This window comes from Rhinoraja longicauda, chromosome 3 (assembly GCF_053455715.1).
Source record: "Rhinoraja longicauda isolate Sanriku21f chromosome 3, sRhiLon1.1, whole genome shotgun sequence".
Taxonomy (NCBI): domain Eukaryota; kingdom Metazoa; phylum Chordata; class Chondrichthyes; order Rajiformes; family Arhynchobatidae; genus Rhinoraja; species Rhinoraja longicauda.
Genome location: NC_135955.1, coordinates 34,931,723 through 34,949,789, shown reverse-complemented (window position 1 = coordinate 34,949,789; position 18,067 = coordinate 34,931,723). Strand labels below are relative to the sequence as shown.

Sequence of the window (18,067 nt, the reverse complement as noted above, 5' to 3'; positions counted from 1 at the left end):
CTATGATAACAGGAGGTTTTTTTTAAAGTTTGGCAACATCTCCAAAATCATTTCTAATTTACTACCTAGCAAGTCTGGAAATAAATACTTATCCCCCAGGCTCAACTTCAAAAGACACCAATGTCTCCAAATTGCACAATTTGTTTGCCAGCATATAAACACTAAAGCATATTGTCAAATTCCTTCATTCATTATTGAAGCATGGACGTTAATCCACTTACATTAAATGGTTGCCTCTGCTAAAATAATGGGCACTTGAACAAAAAAATGGTTGCGAGGGAACGTTTGCACAGCAAGGTTTTAGAGCAGGTCTAAAAATAGAATAAGTATTAAATAGCCTGGATATTCTAATGTTTATAGCACCAATCTTGGAGAATTATGCAATGGTATTTCACTGTTGAAGCCTGTGTGCTTCTGGGTATATGATCTGGGTCCTCTATACACATGACATTGTGATGGCTAACAAGGAATGGAAGTAGAGTGGTGCTGCAGATAGAGCTGCTATCTCACAGCTCCAGTGACCCATGCTCACTTCTGAACTCTGGTGCTCTCTGCATGCCGTGATTGAGTGGATTTCTCGCAACTACTCTGGTTTCCTCGCACATCACAAAGATGTGCTGATTATCTGCAGTAAATTGCCCCATGTGTAGGCTGGTAAGAGAACCAGAGGACAGGGGTTACTTGCATGTGAGAGAGAATAGTTAAGGGGGATTAAGCAGGGCAATGCCATTAATGGGATTGCTGTGAGAGTCCTCAGGGTCTTAATTGGCGGAATGGTTTCCTTCTATTTTGTCATGAAATGCACTTCGAGGAGGGTTGTTTGAGGGCCATGCTATTACTATTACTACAGCCTATGAAGATTGGTTTGGCTGTCTTCTTCTGGGTTGGCTCTTCTTTCCAGTGTTCATATTTTAGAATGGATAAGAGGAGGAATTTCTTTAGCCAGAGGGTGGCGAATGGCCTAATTCTACTCCTGTTCCTTATCACCTGATGAATCTATGGAATAAATTGTCACGGATGGCTGTGGAGGCCAAATCATTGGGTGTTTTGAAAGCAGAGATTGATATTCTTGATTAGCAAAGGCATCCAAGGTTTCGGGGAGAAGGCAGGGGAGAATGGTGATGAGAGGAAGAAATAAATCAGTCATGATCGAATGGTGGAGTAGACTCGATGGGATGAGCCTAATTCTTTCGTTTCGTTTTTGGTTTAGTTTAGAGATACAGCGCGGAAACAGGCCCTTCGGCCCACCGAGTCCGCACCGATCAGCGGTCCCTGCACACTAACACTATCCTACACATACTAGGATCAATTTACATTTATCCCAAGCCAATCAACCTACAAACCTGTACTTCTTTGGAGTGTGGGAGGAAACCAAAGATCTTGGAGAAAACCCATGCAGATCACGGGGAGAACATACAAACAAGCACCCGTAGTCTGGATCGAACCCGGGTCTCTGGCGCTATAAGGCAGTAGCTTTACCACTACGCCACGGTGCCATCCATGCTGCTATGTCTTATGGTCTAATGTCGACGTTCTTAAGCCCACAGTTGGAGTATTGTGTGTTGTCTGGTGGTCATGGTACAGGAAGGATGTGATTAAGCTGGAGAGGGAACAGAAAAGATTCACAAGGATGTTGCCAGGACTGAAGGGTTTGAGTTATCGAGAGTTTGGACAGACTGGGACTACATTCTCTTGACTGCAGGAGGCTGAGAGGTGACCTAACAGGAGTATATAAAATCATGAGGGGCATAGATCGGGTAGATAGCCATCTACCCTTGGTAGGAAAATCTAAAATTAGAGGGCACAGGTTTAAAGTGAGAAGAGAAAGATTCACAGGAGATTTGAGGGGATACATCTTCACACAGAGGGTAGTGAATATATAGAATTAGTTGCCAGAGACGGATGCAGAGGTAGGTCCAAATATGACATTTAAAAGCCATTTGGATAGGTACAAGGATAGGAAAAGTTGAGAGGGATATGGGCCAAACACTGACATATAGGATTGGCATGGATAGGCGAGTTGCCACAGCTGGATTTACAGCCACTCTCCCTGTTCTGTGATTCTCTCTCCAGTCCAACGCTATTCCTGACCAAAACACATCCACCTTCCACAGTGTCAGGAGATCATTGAGGAAAGGCCTTTGTGTGAGTTCATCCATGAAAGGCCCCATTCACTCCTGCTCAACATATCAAAGGCCCTATCCAAACATTTGATTTTCAGAGGTCTTGTGGCATAGATGAGAAATGCAATATAGCTGCAATCCACCTTCACTGCAGCATCACAAATGTTAAGGCACCATATTTTTTAAAGTATTTTAAATTTAAAATGAAAATGTCAGAATCTGTGCTCACATGTTTTGGAACACAGGAGCAAAATTAAGCCATTCAGCCCTCAAGCCTATTCCTCTGTTCAATCAAATGATGGCTGATCCATACCTCAACTGGTTTCTCTGCCTTTCCTCCTCATCCCTCAATACCCCTTCATTCAAATAATGTCTGTTTGTTTCAACCTTGCAAGAGCCAATGGCTGGGCAAACACCACTTTGTGTGAGTTTCACCACGACAAGCATGAAAAAGTGATTCCTGATTTTGCCCAAGAACAGCCCGCTCTAATTTTAAGATTCTGTGCCGTAATAGGAAACACACACATCTGGATGAACTTTCTGAATCTGCTCCTACTCTGGCACTGGGCAAGTGGGGACACTCTAGCAGCTTGGAGGCAGGTCCCAGAGCATGGTTCAATACAGATGGAGCCTTTCCCTTACAAATAGGGCTTTGAAGAATGCTCACAAATAGGGCTTTGAAGAATGGGCGGAAATGTTCAGCAGCTCAGGCAACTTCCATGGAGAGGGAAAGTACGCCAAGTCAAAAAACACAAGTCAAGTGTGTTTTATTGTCACATGATCTGAAATGGAACAATGAAATTCTTACTTGCAGCAGCACAATCAATATGCAATGATACCGGTGATCTTTCATTAAAGCTGAATTGTTAACTCTGTTTCTCTCTCCTGCGTGACCTGATCGGCTGAGAATTCCCAGCAATTGCACTTTTTGTTGCAGATTTCTAGCGCCAGAAGATTGTTTTTCTTTCCCTTGTTGCCATTTGTCAAGCTTGCCGAAAAATTGCCCAAACTCTTCGAATGCTATTGTACTTATGGCCTAGTGGCAAGTAATGGATATTTCCTGTCACATTTACTTTTCAAAGGAGAGGAGTCAAAGATGGGAGGGTTGTCAAAATAGTGCCCCAAGGTCCTACTGTTCATGCAAATATTGGCACATTCCCACTCAGTTTCCAACTTGCCCATTTTAAACAACATGTCAAACTATATTTCCTGGCATGATATCACTGTCCTCAAGTGACTAAGATATTGATTTTGGACAATACACCCCAGAGCCACCAAAAAATGAACCTGCAGCACGACATTTCAAAATGAATAGATTTCTGGTTTGGGTTGCATCAAATTACCACAAACATGCTGGTTAAGGACAGATTACTATATCAGTAAGAGTGCACATATAAAGCATAGTCTATTTGATTACTGGTATGCTCTGTAACCCAGTCCGGAATAGACTTAAAACGCTTCAGTTTGTAATTAACGCCCATGAAGTTCTCCTCTGTTTTAGGGAGGTTTCTTTAAGTTCTTGCCCATCCTTTGATTTGGTAGCTCAAAGGCCAAAGTACTTATTTTCCAACTATGAAGGTTAAGCATTTAAGTCCCATGTCTGTCTGCTTCCTGAACTACCCTGAATCAGCTGGATGATTTGTTTTTTTTTCTTTCTCTGGAAGCTTTTAGACGGATGGACCACTTACTGTGCATAACTTGACTCATGGAACTGCAAATCCTGCCTGCCTGTCAAAGCACAACATTGATGGTTGTCACGGGAAAATCCATTACTCATCCATACAGTCCTCTTGACTGGAGGGGAATGAATTGTAATGCATGGACTGAGTGCGGAAGATAAAGGGACCAGGATATCAAGGATCACGAGAATGAAGCCTCCCAGATAATTAGTGCCATCATAATCTGTGAACTGTATAAGATGTTGAAAATTGTCAGTTCTCAAAGAAATTGCAAGGAAGTACACTTTAACATTATACCGTTAGCTTAAACCTTTACATACATAAAATCTCCTTGTTTTGGGAGAACATCGTGCTGCAGGAGCAGGAGTACACCTTTCAACTCCTCAATCTTCTCCACCATTCAGCAAGATCATGGCTGATCTTCTACATTAATACAGTTTTCCCGTGCTGTCCACAAATCCATGGATTCCACAATATCCTGCAATCTGATGGTCGCTGATTTGGACGCCATCCTTAACTGAGCCTCTCTAGCACTTTGCTTACAAAATTTCAAACAGTCACTGCTCTCTGAGTGAAGAAATATTCTCTCATCTCCGTCCAACCCACTGTATCGAAGAAAGGTTCTAGGCTCATCCTTCCTGCATCTGCCCTGTGGAGCCCTCTAATTTTATTTTACACTAGACCAAGTGGACCTGTTGGGCCCAAACCTCTCCCCCCCCCCCTCCCCTCCCTCCCTCCCTTCCCCCACCTCTCCACCTCCCCTCCCTCCACCCTCTCCCCCCCTCCACCCTCCCTCCCCTCCCCCCTCCTCCCCTTCCCCTCCTCCCCACTCCATCCCCCTCAACCCTCCTTCCCCCTCCCTCCCTCCCTCCCTAGGAGATAGATTTAAACTTTAAAATGTGAATAACTTTAAAAGTATGACACCGATTTCAATGAAACATCTTCCATTAGCACCAAAGGGACGACGGTGAGTAAGGTGGGCCTAAAATTGTCATGCTATCATGTACCGTTTTAGTTCAGGTGTTCAGGAACAAACAAATAAACGAGAGTTTTAATATATTGATGCTGCACAGAAGTTATCGATCAATCTTTTAAAACATAAAGAATATTAACCGAGCCTACTCAAACTCTCCTCATTGTCCGACCTGCCATGCCAAAGATAAATCTTCATTGCCTTCCCAGTGCAAGAAATATATATTTTCTTTCGTAAAGTAAACTAAAATTGTGCACAATTCTACAATTCGCACTGAAGGCCTCCATGATTGCAGTAAGATACCCTTTCATTTGTCCTCAAATCTTAAATCCTTAATGAAATATAAATGAACCGGAGCTCAATTCTCTTTTTAGTGTTAAAAGTTTTTGAGGCAATTGGTTAAGCCCTGGGCAAAACCACTGATCCTTTAGTTGGTTTTTTCATGGTTTGTTCAAATCCTTCATGCAGTAAGAAATTTAACCTCAAAATCTTTTCAGCACAGGCGAAGAAATGCATGCCGCTCACAGTCAGTTGAGCCCAATGCTATCTATATTCATTACTAAAAATAAGATCTATCGTTTCTGATCCAATGGTAAAAGTCGAGCTTCAGTTCGTTCCCTCTCTTATAATCTGTATGTGTAATTGCTGTGTGACTCACAATGACAGTTACACATTCTAATGCGAGCTCTGATTTCTGTCTTGTAGTTAGCAACAATCCCACTGCATTCAATCTGGGCACACTTCATGCCAATTTAAATGTTGTCTCAAACATCCCTTTTGTATGATCAGAGATAACCCACTGTAATGGCTGACTCTTCAGTCGTATTGTACTGTCTTTTTTCTGCATATTCATCCAAATCCATCTGGCTTCATCTGACAGCTCATCTCACCTGAGACTCAGGAAATGACATCTGAGGAACACATCTTGTCTTGGATTACTTTAATCAAATCACATTGTTGCTTCTTTTAGTGAATTTCACAACTGCCATCCATGTGATTAGCAAACGTATGTATTCCCCGTTTCATTTGGCTGTGGGGGATGGCCCTTGTATTTACTTAAACAAAGCCAAAGCAGGTGCATCGACACTAGTATCTGCAACGCATGTAGTTTGTTCAATCAATCAATCACCCTTTTGTAGCTCTACATTACAGCGTGCAATGAAACGATATGCCACATACAAGCAACTAAAGAAATAACTCCTGGTAATAGTGTGGTAAAGAGTAAGCAAAGCTGCAGACGGAACATCTTTGTGGCAAAATCACTTAGGACTAAATTACACTCTTCTTCCACTTACATGGCCAGTGGGGAATCAATTCAGCATCCCAATGATGGGGATTGTATCATACAGCTGCACAGTACAATGTGTTAACGAGTGGCAGACACTAAAATGCACAGCAAAAACATCATCGATAATCTTGCACAAAAAACATGTTAGATACTCATGACCTTCACCAGATAATTGGACAGGGGTTGGCTTCTTCACATGCACTGATCTACAGGTTCTTTCTCCCTACACTCAAGCTTTTCAGAGTTTGCTGTATGAGGATAATCTGTGTGGATTTGACTTTTCTGCTTTTCTCATCGTGTTTTATCACATTTATAACATCTTCAGAAGTCAGTGCAATAAAGAGATCTGTTGTTTCATACAGGTCCACCATTAATTGTTCGGCAAATGATGGTCCGGCACCTCCTTTAATCCAGACAGACCCTCGTCGGGACTTCCGAGGGCACCTCGTTAACCAGTGCCTGGGCTACCCGTGCCAGAAATGCAAGTTTTTCTGTAAACTTAATTCACTATTAATATTTGTTTTATTTAAAATTTCTAGCAGTCCATGGCGATTTAGAAACATGAGAGGGGTCAGAGGCATATTGTTGAATTATTATCACGTGACCTCTGTTGGTCCAGCAAAATGGATAATCCGGCAAAGGTTCTGGAACCAAGGTTGCCGGAAAATCAGTGGTGGACTGTAGTTCTAGTGATCCACGTTAAACCCTGACCTCTGGCACTGCCTGTGAGGAGTTTCACATTTTCCCTTTGGCTGCGTGTGGTAGAATCTGATGGAGTGGAGGGAAATGTGGGCAGAAAAAGAAAAAAATAATGTAAATGTGTGCTTGATGATTGACACAAAATCGATAGGCTGAAGAGTCTGTTTCAACGCTGTATGGTTGTATCACTATCTTCCCAGATACTAGGATCTGCCTCGACTTTGTTACCCTAGTACTTTCAGAATTGGGTGGGAAAAAACTGCAGATGCTTGTTTAAATTGAAGGTAGATCACAAAATGCTGGAGTAACTCAGTGGGACAGGCAGCATCTCTGGAGAGAAGGAGAGTTGGTCTTTCAGGTCGGGTCCCTTCACCTGGACTGAAAGAGTAGAAGGGAGATCACCAGTGTAAAGAGGTGAGGGGTGGATGAGAATTGACAAGCAATGGGTGAATCCAGGGGAGGAGGGATTCAGCTGCTGAATATGTTTAAGACCAGATCAATACACATTTTGGATATTAAGGGACAAGTATAGGAAATTGTCACTGAGGTGAACGATCAGCTATGACTTTATTGAGCTGTGAGGATGTGAGGGGGCCAAATGGCTTATTCCTGTTTCTTTTTATTTATCCCCTGATTTGTATGCTGCTTATCACCCAATGGGGCTGAAGGGATGGGAGGGTTGTGAAGGTAGTTAATTCTAAATTTAAATTCAGTTTACAATATTATTCCATCAGCAGCAACAACATTAAATTCACATTCAGGACATTGAAGAGATATTCTTTTTGGAGCAGATGAGCATGATAATTCACAATAAAACTAAACACATAATTGACATGTAAAAATGCACACCGTCAGAATACTGGTTTACATTTCCCAGAGGGGCTTTCATTGGTATTTATCGGTTCCATCAGTTTATAATAAGCTGTCCCTCAAGATAATGGTTCTGTTCCTGCAAACTGTAACATTTATCTCTCATTGCAACTCTCACAAATACCACATATTCCTTATCATCCATGTACATAAAGCTCCATGGAGGTAATTTTCATGCCTGTTTTTATCATTCTTTGGAGCTAAGCAAAAGAGTACTAATGTTCAGCAGCACAGCACTAACTCTGATAAATCTCATTTTCATCTACCCTTTGCAGTGTTTGGTGAACACTAAATATGTGATAAATAGCTTCAAATATAATAACTGGCCATTTTTCAAGTTGAAATCAAAGTTGCAGATTAGAGGAAAGGAACAAGATCATTCAGTTCCGCTGTTCGATTTAGATTGCTTTGATTTGTATCTCTGCTCCATTTACACATCTCGGATACTGACCATTTAATACCTTTACCAAATAAAAGAAACTATAAATTTTAATGTTGCTATTTTTAATTGACCTTGGCTTGAAAGCTTTGAGAGAGAATACAGGTTTTCACAATGCTTTCTGTGAAGATTTTCTACCTGACATCACCACTGCACAAATTAGCTGCAAGGGTATTCTCCTTATTCTGAATTTATTATCAGAAGAAATAGCTTTTCTTCAGTCAATCCAATCGAATCCTTCAATTATTAAAACATTTCAATTAGATCACTCTTAATCTTCTGAAAGGAATAAATGACTCAGCAATGTAATGTCCTCAGAATTTACCACGCTGTAAACCTGTATTATTCTGAATCTGCAGTGCATCCATTACAAACATAATAAAACCCTTCTTCTGAGGGAAGTGGAGCAATGCTCTGGATTAATCTAACCAGAGCCTCAGACAACCAAATAAAACCTTCACCTCTGAGATTGCAGCTCCACAAGGTACAGACTAGCATTGCAGTAGTATTTTCCATTAATTTTTTGTAATAGCCCATTAGATTTTTAGTTATTTGCCTCTTCCAGCATGGATTCTACCTTCTCGTTATAAAGCAAATATTCTGAGCTATCACTTTAGGGTCTCGAGTGAATGATTTCCCCACAGTGAATGATTTCCCCACGTTTAATTCCGTCTGCTCCAATACTGCCTGCTTTTCTAATCCGCTCAGATCACTCTGCAATTTGCCGTTCCTATCGACAACAGTTACTGTGTCACCGAATGTAATGTAATCGAAACAAAGTTGAATATACAGTAATCTACACTTTTATTCATAACTAGAATAAGAAGGCTTGGACCCAAACCTCTCCTGCGGGCCTGGCAACCCTCCGTACAAACCTCTCCTGCAGGCCCGACAACCCTCCCCCAACTGACGACCCGTGGACCCGTTGCCGGCCAGGGAATCTCCCCTGGGGCCGGGGAGGGGGGAGAGGAAAGGGGAGACGGAGCCACTCACCCCGGCCCCGGGCGGCCATCAGCAGGAGAGCGGCCGCAAGGGGCTGCGGCATGTTCGTCCTGCCGGCGGCCATCTTCTTTGACCCTCTGTTGCCTCGTTGCACCACGGGAAGAAGGTCAGACGCGGGGTACACTGGGACGGGCATCAGTCCTCCCAGCGGGGGGGCGCATTTATTAAAGTTTATTCATTGCTTTTAAAATGGAACAAAACTTGATCAATTGAGACCGTAAGCGAATGGTGAGGTGGGGTGGGCCAAAAATTGTTGCGCTATCCTGTACTGTTTTGGCTATATTTTATGTACCATCAAACAGACAAATATACACGATGAGAGCTTTAGTAATATATAGATAATGTAACAGTTCAGGCATTTGCAGATTGCTCAGGGATGTTTTTCATCACAATTGACCATTTTGGGATATTTCCATTTCTCTATGTCTCCCATTTCCTAACTGATTCCCGACCCCTGTCAAAAACATCTAATTCCACACTCTTTCATCTACAACAACAACTGTCCAATTACTAGACAGTCACAACTATAAATGAGATTCCTAAAGTTCCTTAAGCTGAGTAAAAAATGCCTGGTAGCTTTTCATGGTGATGATTATTAAAAAAAAGATTTAACTTTGTGCCACAGATTAAGACAGTGGACTCAAAGGCTGATTTCAGAGTAAAGCTAATGTGCCTTAATGATACGATACGATAGAACTTTATGAATCCCAGGAGGGAAATTGATCTCCCAACAGTCATAAAACACAAAATACATGAAACATGAACGGATGAGAGAGGGCAGTGAGTAACATTCGGAGTGACCAAAGGAGCTGGAATTAACACATGCAAACCTTGTTAAGCTCTATATCTGGAGGTGGTAACTATGATAAAAAAGTCTACGGCAGGAGTTGAAAAGAGTCTGAAGAACCGAAACGTCATCCATTCCTTTTCTGCAGAGATGCTGCCTGTCCCGCTGAGTTACTCCAGCATTTTGTGTCTATCTTCATTGAAAAGAGGAATGAGTATTTCAAATTCTAGATATTGCTGGTGGAAGAATTAATGAATGTTGGCAAGCATGGGAAACGGGGTTGTGGTGCATGGTAGAATAAGAGCAACAGAATTTTTAGACAAGCTAAGTTCATAGCATGTGATGGACAAATTGGCAAAGCAACCAAAAAAATTTAGATTAGTTGACAATTGATTAGTTGATATACGGTGGTATTAGTTGATATTCGGTTGATATACGGTTTCCTCACAGCACTTGATTCTGACTAAGGGTGCTGTGTTTATGGAGTTTGTATGTTCTCCCTGTGACCGCGTGAGTTTTCTCCTGGTTTCCTCCCTCATCCCAAAGACGTGCAGGTTTGTAAGTTAAATGGGTTTTGTAAATTGTCCCTTTTATGTGGGATAGAACTAGTATACAGGTGATTATTGGTTGGTGGAGACTCGCAAGGCCGATGGGCCAGACTGGATCTTTAAAAACAACAAAAAAACAATTCTTCTGGGGCATTTGCTTGGAATCAAGGATGACTTGGCTCTACTCTGGTTCTGTGCGATATGGGCCAAAAGCAGGCAGGTGGAATTCGTGTAGATGGGACATGCTGGTCAAGGTGGGCAAGTTGGGCCGAAGGACCTGTTTCCGCACTGTATGACTCTATGACTCTATTAGAATTCTGAAGTAATAATGTTTTGCAAAAAGATGTTTCAAACTTTATATTTGGATGCAGGAATATTTTGGGTTACACCAGTACTTGTTATATAACAGAAATACACTAATTTCTATCAGTCAATGTGGAAGATATTAAGGTAAGTATCGAAAATAAATGCCAAGCAATATGAGTAGGCATAAAGATTAATGGAGCACAGGGCAATGACTCGATCTGTTCTGTGCATGTCTGACGTGGCAGCAAAATATCTAAAATATTAACTTAAGTGCCAACCTAAATCAAAATTTCTGTGAGCCTGCTTTTTGCCTACCTGAATAGAGATGTAAATCACTTCGCTTTAAGCTGTCAGTTACCGCCTGCTACAATTAAATTTACAGTCAGAACTCCTCTCAAAATTCATTTTAATGAAATCAGACTGGACCCGCTAGCTATTTGATCACAGACACTATTAATCTCTACCTCCAAAACTGGACATAGAAAAACAAACGTAATTTGAAGTCACTTACAGTCTCCCATGTATATTCTTTGCAGGCAAATACAATTAGATTTTTTTTTTAAACTTTAAAATGTGAAAAGGGTTCACAGAACTCTATTATTACTACCAGAGTCAGACAAAATGCGAAAGCTATCTGGAACATCTCTAAGCATTTTTGCTGTTCTCACTCACACTGTTATTATCTTCAGAGTGCCCTTTGTTGAACGGCCACAGTGACTAACATTTGTCACAGGATAAAGATGGAGAGGAGAGAAGCTATAATTTACAAAGTGAAAGAAAAGGCACTTTCTCTTTCTTCAGTTGGTGGAAAATTGCATACAGACGTCCAGTGATGCTTGCATTGTCCTTACTGGTAATAAGAAAGGGTTTTGATTTTGCTTGGTGATCATCATGTCCTCAAAACCAAATGTGACAGATGACTCATTACCACTGGTCGTCCCAATGGTAAGGGCAATTTATGCCATAGATTTTCAAGCCCACTTTACACTGTCATCATATAATTTAAGTTCCCAAGAATGAAAATTCAAGACAAACTATTGATGAGCATGAAGGGTTAAAAGAACCTTTCAGTTCATAAAATAGCAGAACTTTTATCAAACATTCACAGCAAAGCTGTCACTTGCTCAGAATAAGCTAGGTCTCCTCTATGTTGTCTTGCCCCTCCACTCTTCTGTGGTTTTCTTTTCTCCCCACCCTAGCAATTAGTTTGAAGAAGGGTCCCGACCCAAAACATCATCCATCCAGCCCAGTGATTCTGCACAATGGGAAAAGGGGGTGAAGGGTGTGGAGGAGATAAGGGATTGGAAGAAGATAAGCGATAAAGATTGGGTAGTTGGACAAAGGATTATTGGGGTCCAGTGAAATGTTTGAGGTATGGGTTGAGTAGGTGGATCTATCAGGGGCCATTAGATGATGGTCACTGGAGTCAGTCAGGGCACAGATGACCAAAATACATGGAGGACACTGGGGAATCAGAGAGAGGATTCGGAATACCACGGAGGCGATTGTTAAGCTTAGTTTAGTTTAGGTTAGAGATACAGCGCAGAAACAGGCCCTTCGGCCCACCGAGTCCGTGCCGACCAGCGATCTCTGCACATTAACACTATGCTACACACACTAAGGACAATTTACAATTATACCAAGCCCATTAACCTACAAACCTGTATGTCTTTGGAGTGTGGGAGGAAACCGAAGATCTCAGAGAAAACCCACGCGTTCACAGGGAGAACGTACAAACTCCGTACCGACAGCACCCGTAGTCGGGATCGAACCTGGGTCTCCGACACTGTAAGTGCTGTAAGGCAGCAACTCTACCACTAAGCCACCGTGCCGCCCTAGTGGGGGGATGGGGAGAGGATTCATGGGATGTTGGCTCATCTTGGGTGGAGTCTGGAACTAAATCCATTGATGGTTTTGTAGGAAATTGGAAGGCAATGGAATTATGTTACAGTGGTGAAGGGGTGATGTTGATCACAGATGATGATATCATCTGCAAAACAGAAACTCTGGACGAAATGGCCATCCTGGAGGTATTGAGCTCCTCGAATAGCGCAAGAGCCTTCAATTAAATATCATGTGGAAAAAAATAAATCATACTTATTGTGAAAAAAAAATTGGTAAAATGATGTAAACTGTTCATTGCCTTCTGACTAACCTCAGTGACTTCTGCATTTACAGATCGGGTTACGGATAAAACTTGCACATACTGTACATTGACTAGAATTTTCAGGCCCGTGAGCCTAATTGACTGCATGATCTATTCACTGGCACATGTTCAAACCCAGGTCCTGTCTGTTCTTTTTTTGGTTTATACATCAAAAATGTGAACTGACCTGCCACAAAAAAAAAAATTAGTGTCAACTGTACAGATGGCGAGAAACAAGCTTGTCTACATTTTACAAAGCGAAAATGCCCCAGGGATATGCACGAGTCACCAGGTCGGATATAAGATAAGGTGCTCAAAAATGTTTGTCAAAAATACTTGGCTGAAGGTGCTTTCTTTTTACAGGAATATAAGGAGAAGCAAAGATTTACGGAGGGAATGTCAAAGCTTCGGACCTGAGGCACTATAAGCAAAAAATCTGCAGATGTCTCAAAGAAGGACAGTAAATGCAGAAATATTTAGCAGATCAAGCAGTACCTGTGGCGAGGGAAAGAGTGTTAATGTTTCAGCCTGATGACCTTTTATCAGAAACATTAACTGTCTCTCACCGAGGTGCTGCAAAACCTGCTGAGAATTTCCAACATTCTTATAACTGTGGGGATTTTTTTTGTCGATGATTTGATGTAAAAAGTCATGATAATGGTTTTCTGCAGTGCTGCTGGAATTCACTAGAGCAGTGGAAGTAAGAAAAAGCACTAAAATATTTGAAGAAAATATTGTAGACCTGAATTTTTTTTTAAACTGCTGGAGGAATTAGCTGGCCATTCAGCATCTGTGGAAGAATGCACATAGAATCAGTGCAATTAATAGAATAAAATGGGAGTCTGAAGAAAGGTTTCAACCTGAAATATCATCGATCTATTTCCTTGTACAAATTATGCCTGACTCCCTGAATTCCTCCAGCAGTTTGTTTTTGCTCAAAACTCTAGCATCCGTTGTCTCTTGCGTTTCTATACTGAAATGAACATGGAATAGAAGCATTTATTTGCATAATTACCATGACTTACTGAGCTGACACTGGCTGAAGTTTACTTAGTCATCCATCAGCTTAGTATTTCCTTTGGCAGGTTAGAAACTCCACAATCGTCCCCCTATTATTGCAGCATCGATAAAATGCATTTTTTAAACTTGAAGGATAGGTGTCAGAATTAAGTGTCTGTACATTCATTTCATGTTTCCAGCATACTGCACCACTATTTCTATGCAGCATTCTGACTCCCATTTTATACAGCTAATTGCACAGATTTTATTTGCATGTCCTAGACACTCCTGTCTTCATGAGTATCCATGTGCACAGTGTCTACACAGTTTACCAGAACAGAAATTCTACATTTCCAGAGCAAATGTTTTTGTTATTTCGGACAGAAATGAAACGTCTGGAGTTACTGTTCTCTGGAGTTACTGTTTCCCAGACTTATTGATTTTCTTAAATGCTTTAGATATTCATCATCATATCAAGGTCAATGAATCATTGGACTCTTATCCCTGCAGGCGTTGATTTCCTTTCAAAATGTAATTTAATTCATGTTCTTTTTAGAAAGGAAGATAATTCATTTTGGCTTCTTGAATCCTTGCCCAAAAATTCCCGATTTAAACACTGCTGATAAAATGTTGTATCAATAATGTTAAATGTCAAAGACCAGATGGCGAAGCTTTAAGGTGAGAGGGGCAAAGTTTAAAAGAGATATGTTGTGCAAATTTTTTTCACGGAAGGTGGTGGGTATATGGAACGAACTGCCAGAGGAGGTAGTTGTGACATGTATTATAACAGCATGTAAAAGTTACTTGGACAGGCTCATGAATAGGAAAGTTTGGACGGATATGGGTCAAAAGTGGGCAAATGGGACTAGCTTAGATGGAGCATCTTGGGTGGCATGGCCTGTTTCTGTACTGTATGAGTGATGTGTGGCTGGAATCTGCTGTCAGGGGTGACAGATACGATAATGCATTTAAGAGGCTTTTAGATATGCAGGATATTGATATGCAGGAAATTAACAGATATGGATCATGGGCAGGGATTGGAAATTAGTTTAAATTGGCATCGTATTCAGCATTGATATTACAGCCCGAGAATCATCATGCCATTGAACACAGCTACCTCCAAATAACCTCTGAACTACGTAGACCTGGGGGAAATGTATATATATAAATGTATGTATATACATAAATGTATTTATATATATTTTTTTGTTTATTATGGTGTTTACAGAGTACTTTGTTTACATAACTGTTGTACTGATGCAAGCAAGAATTTTAATGTTCCGTTTCAGGACATATGACAATAAACACTCTTGACGAGCCTGTTCTTGTGCTGTACTGTTTTATGTTCAATGTCAGGTGTTGCATTTATTACTTTATGTGATATATCCCTACCGTTAGTGGCTCATACTCCCATTCCAAAATGCAACATAATGGCTTTTAAAATATTGGTGAAAGATGGATGAGAAATATAGAATTACGGAAAGGTGAGTAGATTAATGGGATTTTCAAAAGCTGGAAGCAGGAAAGTGGACGGGTGGGATATGATTTAAACGTGTTTTGTGTGATAAGAATTCATGTTGTGACCACCCTTCACAGAGGTAAATCGAATGGTTTAAATATATAAGGTGTTATCGCAGCTTGCAGTGCAATGCCTAATACCACTGTATTTCCACTGCTTCTAACACAATATACTGTAGATACATTAAAAATAGTTGGAAAAGACTAAATGGTCTATTTGTCTCTCTCATCTCATCTGTTTGCTTCATGCCTCCCCATCTAAATCTGTGTAATTTCCTGCTGCAGTGTATAAAAACATCGGGCCAATCCATCTGTGTTCCCTCAAAGGCAACTGAAGTTAGCCTGGGAAACCATCGTGATCAAATCTCAGCGACCTCTTGAATATCTCTGGAACTAATGCAGCTCTCTTTCCAGAGCACTCGACATGAGTGAAGCACTTCCACAGGTCCACTGTACACAGGCCAAAAAGGGATTGACTTGCAACTAATCGAGCTCTGTCCTCACCTAATTTATACATATGATCCTGCTGCTCCCAAAATGACTTCATTGAACTAACAGTAATTATAAACACAGTTCAGCCTTTGCACTACTTTATGAACTTCAATCAAAATGCTCTTGAGTTCAAACTTCTCTGAAATTTGTCAAACACCTATGAAGCCTTTTTAAAGTGAGAATTAACCGTGTGTTTCTCCTCTTTTTTTCTCCAGGTCCTCAATCGCACTCATGTCTTGCTCACAAATAATGTTACAGGATTCTATTGAGGATTTGGAATAGAAAAATGTAACTCACAGCCACAACTGAAGAAGCAATGCAGACCCCCTTGTCAGATACCCCTTGTTTTGTTCTTCATTGTATTCTGTCTGCAGCCAGTCACCGGCTGCTCTTTGTTCTCTGATATTCCTACCGAGCCATCTGAATGGATTTAACTTCATCATATAAACTGCTTGGCATTGCTTTCACAGCAGGGCACCAATGTTTATCTTCGAGAAGGGGTATTTTAAAGAGTACGATAATAAACATAATAATCATGGTCACACAGTATTTGACAATGGTAAGGAACACTGCTGGGTTCTCAATCAGTATTGTGAGCAATTTAATTTCAAGACAATGAAATGGCGCACAGTTGATTTCCCAGAATGCACCCTCCTCGTTATCTAACTGTACCCCTCTGGTCTGCTGCTGAAGAAACAATATATATTTAAAATCCTCAATGGACCTGATTATCTTTATTTCACACCATCATACCAATTTATAAAGCAATGATGGAAAATGGTGCAAGATAATAAAAACATAATTAGTCACAAATTGCCAACTGTTTTGATACTCTTGTGATTTAAACCTTTCCTCAGGTTATTATTAATTTACCTGTTGTGTGTCCGTTTGTAGGATCACTCATATCGTTAAAACATCTGCTTATATAACAGTGAGGAAAATATTATTGCTGATTTGTGCACATTGAACGCCACATTAAAATCCAAGCCAGCCATATTATGTGATTCACAGCAGCTTACCTCCACAGGTGAAAATGGAAGAGAAACATAATTGGTTTGAGCACTGGGTTAAATGTATTATTCTGAAGGGAACGTACCACGTAATACTGTGAGCCTGGTGGTCGCACTTATTTCTCCAACAGTGTTGGAGGCTACACATTCATAAATAGCCTCATCTCGCGGTGTCCGCAATGGCTGTATTCTAAGAACAGACCCAGATCCATCATCAAACTCTATTACCTGCAAAGATAAACAGGAAATATTGTTTTAGGCTATTACTTTCTAATGTTAAAGAATTGTTCAGGTATATAACAGCCTGTTTGTTATACAGGCTATCTTTGAGAGAACTACTGACAACATTATCTTTTACTTAAATGTTTTGCTCTTTCCTCATCAAACAGAAGGTGAGAACTGATCTGCAGTGGGTAAATGTATTATGCACTCCAGGTCAGTAGGTTAATCAGCTGCTGCAAATTGCCCCCAGTGTGTGGGTGAGGGGGAAAAAACTGAGAAGAATTGATGGAAATGTGGGGAGAATAAAAAAATGTAGATGGGTTGTTGATGGCCCCATGGACCTAGTGGGCCAAAGGGCCCGTTTCTGCGCTGTATAACTCCTCATAAGAAAAATAAGCTATTGCTAATATTTCTTTTGTTGAGCTGAATTAAAGTTATAGTAATCAGCTGATGATCTGGGAATTCAACTAGCTGAATTCAAATTTATTTTTTAGAGGATCTTTTGAAAAGCGTCACCTTTAGTTCAACATTTCATATTTAATCACAAAATGCTGGAGTAACTCAGCAGGTCAGGCAGTATCTCAGGAGAGAAGGAATGGGTGACGTTTCGGGTCGAGACCCTTCTTCAGACTGATGTCAGGGGGGCGGGACAAAGGAAGGATATATATAGGTGGAGACAGGAAGATAGAGGTAGATCTGGGAAGGAGGAGGGGAAGAGAGAGACAGAGGAACTATCTAAAGTTGGAGAAGTCGATGTTCATACCACTGGGCTGCAAGCTGCCCAGGCAAAATATGAGGTGCTGTTCCTCCAATTTCCGGTGGGCCTCACTATGGCACTGGAGGAGGCCCATGACAGAAAGGTCAGACTGGGAATAGGAGGGGGAGTTGAAGTGCTCGGCCACCGGGAGATCAGTTTGGCTAACACGGACCGAACGCAGGTGTTGAGCGAAGCGATCGGAACCTTTA

General features: G+C 41.1%; 1 protein-coding gene across 29 annotated transcripts in view; it reads right to left on the bottom strand.

The window, feature by feature from the left end:
- The window catches only part of LOC144591791 (receptor-type tyrosine-protein phosphatase delta-like), a 1,768,335-nt gene that overhangs the window by 281,104 nt on the left and 1,469,164 nt on the right, over window positions 1-18,067 (bottom strand). For all 29 annotated transcript variants that reach the window (XM_078395814.1, XM_078395847.1, XM_078395838.1 and 26 more), the window contains one exon: window positions 16,966-17,107. In XM_078395814.1, the coding sequence (XP_078251940.1) occupies window positions 16,966-17,107 (142 nt within the window). The remainder of the gene's footprint in view (window positions 1-16,965; window positions 17,108-18,067) is intronic.